The sequence below is a fragment of the Schistocerca serialis genome, chromosome 4 (genome assembly GCF_023864345.2).
Source record: "Schistocerca serialis cubense isolate TAMUIC-IGC-003099 chromosome 4, iqSchSeri2.2, whole genome shotgun sequence".
Taxonomy (NCBI): domain Eukaryota; kingdom Metazoa; phylum Arthropoda; class Insecta; order Orthoptera; family Acrididae; genus Schistocerca; species Schistocerca serialis.
In genome coordinates, this window is record NC_064641.1 from 471,981,593 (window position 1) to 471,994,579 (window position 12,987).

Consider the following 12,987-nt stretch of genomic DNA (forward strand, 5'->3'; position numbering starts at 1 on the left):
TTTCTTGTAACAACATTATATATATATTAATTTAAACCATTAACTTTTCCTGTTCGTGTATTCGCGGAACTTAACAGTGATGTTGCTATTGGCTGACTACACCACGTGTCCGAAGCTCTGAATACCCGCTGTCATTGGCTGGCGAGATCACGTGACATGAGCTATGACTGGCTTACAAAAGCGCATCGCAATCTCGATTTCAATGCTTCGGAATGTATTATGCGGTGTTTGGTGGAATTCCAATGTACACTTTCGTAATACGAAAATACGAAGCGTACATGTTGCTGCACATCAAAGATATTTCCAAAAGGTGTTTTTTCCCCTGAGTTTCGTTTTCTAAACCTTTGGGAAATTCTACGCCCATGTATAAAACCTAACAATTCAAATGATTGATAAGTTATACAGTTGCGAGAGAAAATATACTGTCAGTTAACAGGGAAAAACTATGTTTCCACCCCGGAGAAAGTGTATTTTTAACTGGGAAATCCGGGGATTTTTTTCCTTGTCCGCGTATACACCCTGTATTATAATTAATCTCTTCTCAGTGAGATTGTTTTGCTGAATTAAGGATTCAGTCTTCTCACCCAAGTGAGGTGAAGCATTAGTTTCCAGGGTATGGCATATTATTTGCAGTATTGGCTGTCTGCCTATTTGTCATTATGATTGTTACATGATGTGTTGGCCTGGTTTAACTTGGCTTAGCACTGGCTGGAGATAACTTGAAAAAAAATTTCCATTTGTCCATGATATCTTTCTGCAGCAAAGAAAATTTTCCATTTGTCCATGATATCTTTCTGCAGCTCTACAACACTGTTGCGTGCTTACAAATGGCCCCAAGAATATGGTGGATAGCAAGGTACATGGGAATTCAGAGAAATGAGCTCACAGGTGTAGCAACTAAGGATTATTTATGGTACTTCAGTGTCACAACATGATGTTCATTTCTTGGTGCAACTGCCCCACAGAGAAAAGTACTTGTGTGTCAGCTGGGACAAGAATAGTTGGAAGTTAGGGTCAACAAGATGCAGTAAGAGGGATCCACCACTTGGCCGCGGCCTATCTTGTACTGCTCCTGCTCCTAAGAAGAGAGAGTAATTACAGCACACCTCTGAATCATGCCCTCTGCTTTAAAATATAGATTTGGCTTCTAGTGATAGGGCCCACCATTGTGAACTGTTTATCTTTTACAGATTTTGGTGTGCCACGTTTTAAATGACTATATTGTAACTAGCGACCCATCCTGGCTTCACATGGGTAGCACTAAGTATCTGCGGCTGGACGACTTCTTTGTATCATATTACGTGTAGATATACATTAACATTCCCTGTGAACCTATCTGTTTGTGACAGCTGTACCAAAATCCCTACAATAGTTCCTGAGATTAGCCATCAAATAAAGATAGAAAAATGCAGGGGGAGGAAGGATGTGCAGCAGCTGTTACTTTACTGCTTTGTCCACCAGAGATTCTGCCTCCTCTCTGACTAGGTTGTGGCTCCCATTATTGCTAAGAGTTGCCACTCCAAGTGCTAATTAAATATGGAGCAGATAGAAATACATTACTAGCCATTAAAATTGCTACACCGTGAAGATGACGCGCTACAGACGCGAAATTTAACCGACAGGAAAAAGATGCTATGATATGCAAATGATTAGCTTTTCGGAGCATTCACACAAGGTTGGCGCCGGTGACGGCACCTACAACGTGCTGACATGAGGAAAGTTTCCAACTGATTTCTCATACACAAACAGCAGTTGACCGGCATTGCCTGGTGAAACGTTGTTGTGATGCCTCGTGTAAGGAGGAGATATGCGTACCATCACATTTCCGACTTTGATAAACGTCGGATTGTAGCCTATCGCGATTACAGTTTATTGTATCGCGACATTGTTGCTCGCGTTAGTCGAGATCCAATGACTGTTAGCAGAATATGGAATCGGTGGGTTCAGGAGGGTAATATGGAACGCCGTGCTGTATCCCAACGGCCTCGTATAACTAGCAGTCGAGATGACAGGCATCTTATTCGCATGGCTGTAACGGATCGTGCAGCCACATCTCGATCCCTGAGCCAACAGATAGGGACGTTTGCAAGACAAATACAGAAAATTTTCGACTGCTGCCCTGGCTGGCACATTCTCCAGATCTCTCACCAATTGGAAACGTCTGGTCAGTGGTGGCCGAGCAACTGGCTCGTCACAATACGCCAGTCACTACTCTTGGTTAACTGTGGTATCGTGTTGAAGCTGCATAGGCAGCTGTACCTGTACACGCCATCCAAGCTCTGTTTGACTCAATGCCCACGCGTTTCAAGGCTGTGAGTACGGCCAGAGGTGGTTGTTCTGGGTACTGACTTCTCAGGATCTATGCACCCAAATTGCATGAAAATGTAATCGTATGTCAGTTCTAGTATAATATATTTGTCCAATGAATATCCGTTTATCATCTGCATTTCTTCTTAGTGTAGCAATTTTAATGGCCAGTAGTGTACATGTGTTTACACACTCATTATTACTTAATGGTAATAAATTATATACACAAACCTTCATTGGGAACCAGTCTGTGTATTAGTGAGAACTGTATCAAAATCACTGGAGTGGGTTTTGAAATTAGCCGGAATGCACTAACAGAAACCACAGCGGGAGACGCTAATTTATTATATGTACAGACAGAAGGTACTAGGGAAGAAATCACATTTAGTCTTTGTTCAGTCTTTAGTCTTTCACATGCTTGGCCTCCCCCCTCCCATCCCCTCCCCCTCCCTCCTCCTCCGGCCGCTTTTTTCAGGATGACTGGCCTGCATTATTTCTGGATGTGGTATTTTAGCCTTTCTCCTATTATAGTGGTTGTATTGTAGCACTGTATGTTTAAAAGAAGACTATATGTAAACATTTTAATTCAGTGTAATTTTGATTGAAAAATTGCTTTATGAGTGTTTGAATTTTAGTTTTGTTAATCATACTTGTCTCCAAAACTTTTTAGGAAAACTGTAAAGAACTACTCATACATTGCTTATTACTATGGACTCTCCACTGTCATAGACAAAAAAAAATTGTTTTACTATATTATGTAAAAGAAAGAAAGCGGAAATGTGATCCCACATATTTTAATCTTTTCAGAACTGACAAAGGTGTCCATGCATTACTTTCATCTGCCCATGTTGATCTAGAGCGCCATACGGGTGGTGGGTATGACCCAGAGTGTCTGACTGTAGGTTTCAACAGGTATTTTGAGAAGGCCAAAATTGGACTTAGGTAAGGATTTGTGGAATAAAGAGTAAGCAAGGTGTTTTGGTACACCAAAAGAGCTGCTTAGCACAACTGTCAATTACTTATGTCCTTTTAGAGTGCAAAAGTGTCAGCTAGTCCCAGATACATTTCATTCAAGACATAGTGCAAAGTGCAGAACTTACTTGTATCGTCTAGCTGTGAGGAAACAAAATGCACCAACACTACAAAAGATGGGCTTCAAATACTTGGCTGAAATACCATTTTCTGAATGGAGGAGATGTTATTTTATACAGTAAGCCATTTTTTTATCTGCCACGGCAAGTAAGATGTCTGTACTTCACATGTAAATCAGGGTACTTTTACTTACTCTTTCAGTATTAATTGCGTGCAGTGGGTTGTAGCACTTGTAATTCTTTTTTTTTTTTTTTTTGTTTCATGAGGAATCCAGAATTCAATGTTGATGCGATGAAACAAGCCGCGGCACTTTTCCCAGGAATAAAAGATTTCAGGTCATTTATGGGTGCTTCGCGAGATGATCGAGACATCAGGACTGTAAGAAGTATGAAAGAACTCTGTATCAAACCTGGCCAGCAATTCCTAAGCGATGATTATATGCCAAGTTGTAAGCATTATGATTTTTGGGAAGTAACGTGTAAAGGACAGTCATTTCTGTATCGACAGGTGAGTGACTTTTCAGTGAATACCACAATGTCATATGTAGTGCTTTTGCATTTTGTTTTGTAAAATGTCAAGCTTCTCTATGGTTCTGATGCCACATAAAACCATAAGTCCCCATGTAAGATAAGGTACATGTCACGATCCATTGAGGGGATATCCTAAAGGATGTAGAACATATTATAAAACAAGACAATGTAATACCTATTTACAAAAAAGTATATATATTTGCTTATGACCCACTCACAGATCCAAAGTGAAATGGTTCTCACGGATGTGAAACAGGTCAAAATATCATAAACATATTTTTAATTAAGAAGTAGTAACAAACTTGTCACAAAATGTAAGTGTACCATATAGTGAGATACACATGATGATTCTTAGGCTATTGTAGCAATGCATCATCAAACGGAAAGTAAATTTACAACATTTTTGAGGTTGAATGACAAGTAAACTGTTTTTGTTCTATTGATTTTTGTTTATTTCTGTAGTTTTCAGCTTATTGGGCTATCTTCAGGAAATAACTGACTAACGTGCGCAAGGGCACAAGTTCTTAGGTAACCAAATATAGGGAGACACAGAATAATGGGAATGATTGAAATGAGTAGTGGCAGCCATGGGCTGGTGGTGGCACTGCGGGTTTGTGGCAGCTAGTAAACAGTCCACCATTTCAGTAATAATGGATCAGTGAAACAGACAACAATGTGCATTAGCCATAAAAATGTTTTATAAGAGCAATGATAGTTTGGTAGCAGTGCAGAGGGAGTTTCGATGTTTTTATAATTTAAGAAATCATGATGCCGTTCTGTCGAAACAGGCGTTAAAATGTTGAAGTAATAACTTTGAAGAGACTGGATCTGCCCTCAAGAAGAAACCAACAGGACAACCAAGAAGTGTGCATTCTCCAGCGAACATTGATGTAAGCGAGTCTGTCTTACAGAGCCCACGGTGTTCAATCCATAAGGAAGCAGCAGTGGCTGGAATGTCCCTGGAGAGTGTTTGCAGAATTATTCATCTTGATTGAAAATTTGACCCATACAAACTAAACTACAGATGGTGCAGCAATTGAAGGACAATGATTACCGGTTATGTTTAGAATTTTGTCAACAAATGATAACAACAATGACAATGAATTTCTAAACAAATTGTGTATGTCAAATGAGGCACATTTTCATCTCTTAGGTTATGTGAATAAACAGAACTACCGTTACTGGGCAAACACAAATTCTTATGATGTTCATGAGCACTCTTTACACGGTAGTAAAGTGACAGTATGGTGTGGTGTTTCATAATGTGGGATTATTGGACCGTACTTTTTCACAAATGAACAGGGAAACACAATAACTGTCAATGCGATGTTACGGGGAGATGTTATGAACTATCATTACACCTGCATTGAACAACTTTCTAGACGTTCAAGAAGCCTGGTTTCAGCAGGACAGAACGATATTACACACTGCTCGGCAATTGATGGCATATGTCCAAGAATTGTTTGGCAACCATGTGATCTCATGATTCAGTAACATTCCTACCCACCTTGATTGCCAGATTTATCCATTTGTGACTTTTTGCATGTGGTGCTATCTTAAGAGCAAAGTCTACACAACTCAGCCAGGAACACTGTATAAGCTAAAACAGAAAATTTGGGATATAATTCACAGTATCCCAGCTGAGATGTTGCAGTGGTCAGTGAGGAATCTCAACAGCAGAGTACATAATGTATTCATACAGGCGGACACCATCTAAAGGACATAATTAAAAAAAAAAAAAAAAAAAGATAAATGCCATCAGTGTTTCGTCAATAGCAAAGTTGTAAGGTATCAATTACAATGAATGCAATTTCTTTCCTTCATCACTTCTAGTTTTATTGGATTGTGGAAATGTTCCCATTTTTCTGTGTCACCCATTATTATAAGCAAAGATACAATCCACTTGTACAGAATGTTGTCAAACAAACTTGTTTTTTAATGTTGTAAATTACACTTTACACAATGGGCAATATTAAACACAATAAATAATTACAATACTTAGTATTCCACATTGTATGGTTATTATGCTATAGTTTGTGAAGCCGTGACGTTGGCTGAGAAATGTTTAACTCAGCCCTAGTCACTTATGTTGTGCAAAAACAAGTTATACTTTGTGAAGTATAGTTTATACAATGGACAATGTTCAATACAGTACATTATTAAACTACACAGTATTACAAGTTATATTGCTTTAATGTTGAAGTTTGCCGGCCGGAGTGGCCGTGCGGTTCTTGGCGCTGCAGTCTGGAACCGAGCAACTGCTATGGTCGCAGGTTCGAATCCTGCCTCGGGAATGGATGTGTGTGATGTCCTTAGGTTAGTTAGGTTTAATTAGTTCTAAGTTCTAGGCGACTGATGACCTCAGAAGTTCAGTCGCATAGTGCTCAGAGCCATTTTTTGTTGAAGTTTATGAGGTGTTAAGGTAAGGAATATGAAATTCTATTGTGTTTTAATTTTGTGTAGCAGTATATGTCATTGATGACCATCTGTCGGTTTGTGGTAGGTTAATTGCATCATGCGAAGCTTAAAATTGGGATGTTTTCAGTTGCAATTGATTATTTGGAACCAACTGGACATTTTGAGCTAAATGTTTGTTAACCTCAAGTGCTTCTAACAGGCCTAGTTCTCTTCCTTTATTGGCTATATGTAGCACTTCTGTGTGGACTTGGTATCTGTGTCCTTCCGTCAGCACATGTTCAGCAAAGGTGGAGTTTGACTTATGTGATCTCCAGCTGTGTTTGTGTCCAGCCTAGTTGCTATAGCCCTGTCTTTCTGTCCAATATATAGTTTGTTGCACTCATTGCAATTGATTTCATATCAAAAGATACTAGTTTAGCATTATGTGGGAGGTCTTTAATTTTGTTAATGAGGCCCATTGAATTTAAAATTCCAAACTCAGATTTATATTTTGGCTTGGTTTCTTGGTAATTTTGTAGCTTGGTGCGATTTAGGTAGGCCTTCCTTGTGTCCATACAGATTAGGAGCTTGTTTTTTATGTTAATCAAATACTTAGCTTTGTATTTGAGTATTATGCTTTTGTAAGTCTTGGTTAAGTTTTTAATTTCTTTGTTGAAGGTTTTTGTGGGATCTTTTGTGAGGATATGGTAGGAATTAGAAGTGAGGAGTTGTTTCACTTTCACAGCAAAATCACTTTTGTCCACGAGATTCAAAGTAGTACTTTTATCTGCTTTCATGAAAATGGTGTTATTTTGGGTAATTTTTTCTTTAGGTTGTTCTTTACACTGAAGTGGATAAAAAAATCATGTGATACCTTCCAATATTATGTCAGACTTTCTGCAGAAATACTGAGCCATGCTGCTGCTATAGCAATCCATAATTGAGGAAGTGTTGCCATGCAGGATTTTGTGCATGAACTGACATCTCGATTATGTCCCACAAATGTTAGATGGTATTCATGTCTGGTGATCTGGGTGGTCATATCATTCGCTCGAATTGTCTGGAATGTTCTTCAAACGAGATGCGAACAGTTGCGGCCTGGTGACATTTATAAAAATTTCATCATTGTTTGGGAACATGAAGTCCATGAATGGCTGCAAATGGTCACCATGGTGATGCCTGAAATGAGATATTTTGGCACACTCTTGGCACTGTGGATCTCGGGAACGATTTCTGAAACGGAGTGTTCCATGCGTCTAGCTCCAACTATCATTCCATGTTCAGAGTCTGTTAATTCCCATTGTGCAGCCATAATCACTTCAGCAACCTTTTCACATGAATCAAATGACAGCCATGTCAATGCACTGCCCTTTTCTGCCTTGTGTACACAGTAGTACCATCATCTGTATGTGTGCATGTCACTATCCCATGACTTCTGCCACCTCATTGAAGTGCTAATATTATCTAAATTATTACATACATATACATTACACATACAATGCCTTGCATTTTCCAGCACAGTGTTGGCAACCTCCCCACTCCTCAAGTAGCAGAAATCTTCATGGACCATTTCAAAAAAACGGTTCCTATATAATGAACGTCTCCAGAAAAAATATCAAATATTGGCACAGATATATAGATGGTGTAATGTGTCTGTGGTCTGCAGCGAAAGACAATTTACACATTCCTAAACTCACAACACAAAAACATACGGTTCACTACTGAGATTCATGAAAAATTCATTAACTTCTTAGACCTTAACATAGGTATTATTACAGATATACATAGTTTCAAAATTTACAGAACATTCACAACATACATGACAACGCCTTCACATTCACAACAGCCAGTAACACACCAACATGCTGCCTTTCTATTCCATGGCGCATTGTCTTAGGACCATACCAGTGTTAAAACAGAGTTTTCAAACATAATTAGACACCATCAAATATATTCCATCTAACAGTGGCTATGTCCCTGACTTAACTGACAACATTCTACACAAGAAACAAGGAAGAAAAATATTTCCCTATGTGTATACTCCCTCTGTAGCAACAGTCACATCTAAAACCAACTGGTGTACTATCCCATATGCAGCAAAACTGTCTGACAAATTAGCTAAAACTCTCCAACCCTGTTATTATAAAACTTCATTTTACTTAAGATGCACCACAGCTCATGTCTTATTTGGCAGAAAGGACAAAACAGATTTATAAGGTAACAGTGATGCTTATAAACTCACTTGCAATGACTGAAACAAACTGTATACTGGTCAAACAGACGGGGCTATAGCAACTAGGCTGATTGAACACAAACACTGCTGGAGATTACGTAAGTGAGACTCCACTTTTGCTGAACATGTGCTGAGGGAAGGACACAGGTACTTAAGTCCACACAGAACTGCTACAGATAGCCAATAAAGGAAGATAATTAAGCCTGTTGGAAGCACTGGAGATAAACAAACATTTAGATCAAAACATCCAGCCGCTTCTAAATGATCAATTACAACTGAGAACATCCTCACTTTTAAGCTTTGTATGATGCAATCAACCTGCCACATACCCACAGGCCGTCACCAATGACATACACTGCTACACACAATTAAAACATGATAAAATTTCGTATTCCTGACCTTGCTTACTCACAGACTTCAACATTAAAACAATATAATTTGTAATTTGTAATCCCCTCATGAACCATGGACCTTGCCGTTGGTGGGGAGGCTTGCGTGCCTCAGCGATACAGATGGCCGTACCGTAGGTGCAACCACAACGGAGGGGTATCTGTTGAGAGGCCAGACAAACATGTGGTTCCTGAAGAGGGGCAGCAGCCTTTTCAGTAGTTGCAGGGGCAACAGTCTGGATGATTGACTGATCTGGCCTTGTAACATTAACCAAAACGGCCTTGCTGTGCTGGTACTGCGAACAGCTGAAAGCAAGGAGAAACTACAGCCGTAATTTCTCCCGAGGACATGCAGCTTTACTGTATGATTAAATGATGATGGCGTCCTCTTGGGTAAAATATTCCGGAGGTAAAATAGTCCCCCATTCGGATCTCCGGGCGGGGACTACTCAAGAGGACGTCGTTATCAGGAGAAAGAAAACTGGCGTTCTACGGATCGGAGCGTGGAATGTCAGATCCCTTAATCGGGCAGGTAGGTTAGAAAATTTAAAAAGGGAAATGGATAGGTTAAAGTTAGATATAGTGGGAATTAGTGACGTTCGGTGGCAGGAGGAACAAGACTTTTGGTCAGGTGATTACAGGGTTATAAATACAAAATCAAATAGGGGTAATGCAGGAGTAGGTTTAATAATGAATAAAAAAATAGGAGTGCGGCTTAGCTACTACAAACAGCATAGTGAACGCATTATTGTGGCCAAGATAGACACAAAGCCCATGCCTACTACAGTAGTACAAGTTTATATGCCAACTAGCTCTGCAGATGATGAAGAAATTGCTGAAATGTATGACGAGATAAAAGAAATTATTCAGGTAGTGAAGGGAGACGAAAATTGAATAGTCATGGGTGACTGGAATTCGTCAGTAGGAAAAGGGAGAGAAGGAAACATAGCAGGTGAATATGGATTGGGGGAAGAAATGAAAGAGGAAGCCGCCTTGTAGAATTTTGCACAGAGCATAACTTAATCATAGCTAACACTTTGTTCAAGAATCATAAAAGAAGGTTGTATACCTGGAAGAATCCTGGAGATACTAAAAGGTATCAGATAGATTATATAATGGTAAGACAGAGATTTAGAAACCAGGTTTTAAATTGTAAGACATTTCCTGGGGCAGATGTGGATTCTGACCACAATCTATTGGTTATGAACTGCAGATTGAAACTGAAGAAACTGCAAAAAGGTGGGAATTTAAGGAGATGGGACCTGGATAAACTGAAAGAACCAGAGGTTGTAGAGAGTTTCAGGGAGAGCATAAGGAAACAACTGACAGGAATGGGGGAAAGAAATACAGTAGAAGAAGAATGGGTAGCTCTGAGGGATGAAGTAGTGAAGGCAGCAGAGGATCAAGTAGGTAAAAAGACGAGGGCTAATAGAAATCCTTGGGTAACAGAAGAAATATTGAATTTAATTGATGAAAAGAGAAAATATAAAAATGCAGTAAATGAAGCAGGCAAAAAGGAATACAAACGTCTCAAAAATGAGATCGACAGGAAGTGCAAAATGGCTAAGCAGGGATTGCTAGAGGACAAATGTAAGGATGTAGAGGCTTGTCTCACTAGGGGTAAGATAGGTATTGCCTACAGGAAAATTAAAGAGACCTTTGGAGAGGCTAAGCAGGGATTGCTAGAGGACAAATGTAAGGATGTAGAGGCTTGTCTCACTAGGGGTAAGATAGATATTGCCTACAGGAAAATTAAAGAGACCTTTGGAGAGAAGAGAACCACTTGTATGAATATCAAGAGCTCAGATAGCAACCCAGTTCTAAGCAAAGAAGGGAAGGCAGAAAGATGGAAGGGGTATATAGAGGGTTTATACAAGGGCGATGTACTTGAAGACAATATTATGGAAATGGAAGAGGATGTAGATGAAGATGAAATGGGAGATACGATACTGCGTGAAGAGTTTGACAGAGCGCTGAAAGACCTGAGACGAAACAAGGCCCCGGGAGTAGACAACATTCCATTAGAACTACTGATGGCCTTGGGAGAGCCAGTCATGACAAAACTCTACCATCTGGTGAGCAAGATGTATGAGACAGGCGAAATACCCACAGACTTCAAGAAGAATATAATAATTCCAATCCCAAAGAAAGCAGGTGTTGACAGATGTGAAAATTACCAAACTATCAGTTTAATAAGTCACAGCTGCAAAATACTAACGCGAATTCTTTACAGACAAATGGAAAAACTGGTAGAAGCGGACCTTGGGGAAGATCAGTTTGGATTCCGTAGAAATGTTGGAACACGTGAGGCAATACTAACCTTAAGACTTATCTTAGAAGAAAGATTAAGAAAAGGCAAACCTACGTTTCTAGCATTTGTAGACTTAGAGAAAGCTTTTGACAACGTTAACTGGAATACTCTCTTTCAAATTCTGAAGTTGACAGGGGTAAAATACAGGGAGCGAAAGGCTATTTACAATTTGTACAGAAACCAGATGGCAGTTATAAGAGTCGAGGGGCATGAAAGGGAAGCTGTGGTTGGGAAAGGAGTGAGACAGGGTTGTAGTCTCTCCCCGATGTTATTCAATCTGTATATTGAGCAAGCAGTAAAGGAAACAAAAGAAAAATTCGGAGTAGGTATTAAAATTCATGGAGAAGAAGTAAAAACTTGGAGGTTCGCTGATGACATTGTAATTCTGTCAGAGACAGCAAAGGACTTGGAAGTGCAGTTGAACGGAATGGACAGTGTCTTGAAAGGAGGATATAAGATGAACATCAACAAAAGCAAAACGAGGATAATGGAATGTAGTCAAATTAAATCGGGTGATGCTGAGGGGATTTGATTAGGAAATGAGACACTTAAAGTAGTAAAGGAGTTTTGCTATTTAGGGAGTAATATAACTGATGATGGTCGAAGTGGAGAGGATATAAAATGTAGACTGGCAATGGCAAGGAAATCGTTTCTGAAGAAGAGAAATTTGTTAACATCGAGTATAGATTTAAGTGTCAGGAAGTCGTTTCTGAAAGTATTTGTATGGAGTGTAGCCATGTATGGAAGTGAAACATGGACGATAACCAGTTTGGACAAGAAGAGAATAGAAGCTTTCGAAATGTGGTGCTACAGAAGAATGCTGAAGATAAGGGGGGTAGATCACGTAACTAGTGAGGAGGTATTGAATAGGATTGGGGAGAAGAGAAGTTTGTGGCACAACTTGACCAGAAGAAGGGATCGGTTGGTAGGACATGTTCTGAGGCATCAAGGGATCACCAATTTAGTATTGGAGGGCAGCGTGGAGGGTAAAAATCATAGAGGGAGACCAAGAGATGAATACACTAAGCAGATTCAGAAGGATGTAGGCTGCAGTAGGTACTGGGAGATGAAGGAGCTTGCACAGGATAGGGTAGCATGGAGAGCTGCATCAAACCAGTCTCAGGACTGAAGACCACAACAACAACAACAATTTGTAATACTGTATAATTTAATAATGTACTGTTTTTAATATTATCCATTTTGCAAAGTATAATTTACAATGTAAAACGTGTTTGCTGTATAACATAAGTGACTAGAGCTCAGTTGAACAGTTCTCAGCCAATGTCATGACCTCACAAACTACAGCATTATAACCATATAACCTGTAATGCTGAGTATTTTAACTATTTATCATGATTAATAGTGTCCATTGTGTAAAGTGTAATTTACAGTGTTAAAAAGCAAGTTTGGTGCACAACAATCTGTGCAATTTGATTTTGTGTTTGTTTATAATGTTTGGTTACATAAGAACTGGAGTCCCTTGCAGACGCTAGTCAGTTGCCTGATGATGGCCCAGTCATCTGAAAACTAGTTAGAAATAAACAACAATCAGCAAAACAAAACAGTGTACTTGTTATTCAACATTAAATATGGAATTGTTCTGACAAAAAGTGAAAGAAGAAGCCATAAACCAGTTTACAACACTTATTCATATCGATGACATTACTGCACCTAGGATTTTATGTGACATGTTATTTGATATTAGTAACAATGTATATGTCAATCAGT

General features: G+C 39.3%; 1 protein-coding gene across 3 annotated transcripts in view; it reads left to right on the plus strand.

The window, feature by feature from the left end:
• LOC126475142 (tRNA pseudouridine synthase-like 1) overlaps positions 1 to 12,987 on the plus strand; it is an 87,988-nt gene that overhangs the window by 43,643 nt on the left and 31,358 nt on the right. For all 3 annotated transcript variants that reach the window (XM_050102754.1, XM_050102752.1, XM_050102755.1), the window contains 3 exons: positions 3,115 to 3,249; positions 3,341 to 3,517; positions 3,666 to 3,906. In XM_050102754.1, the coding sequence (XP_049958711.1) occupies positions 3,115 to 3,249; positions 3,341 to 3,517; positions 3,666 to 3,906 (553 nt within the window). The remainder of the gene's footprint in view (positions 1 to 3,114; positions 3,250 to 3,340; positions 3,518 to 3,665; positions 3,907 to 12,987) is intronic.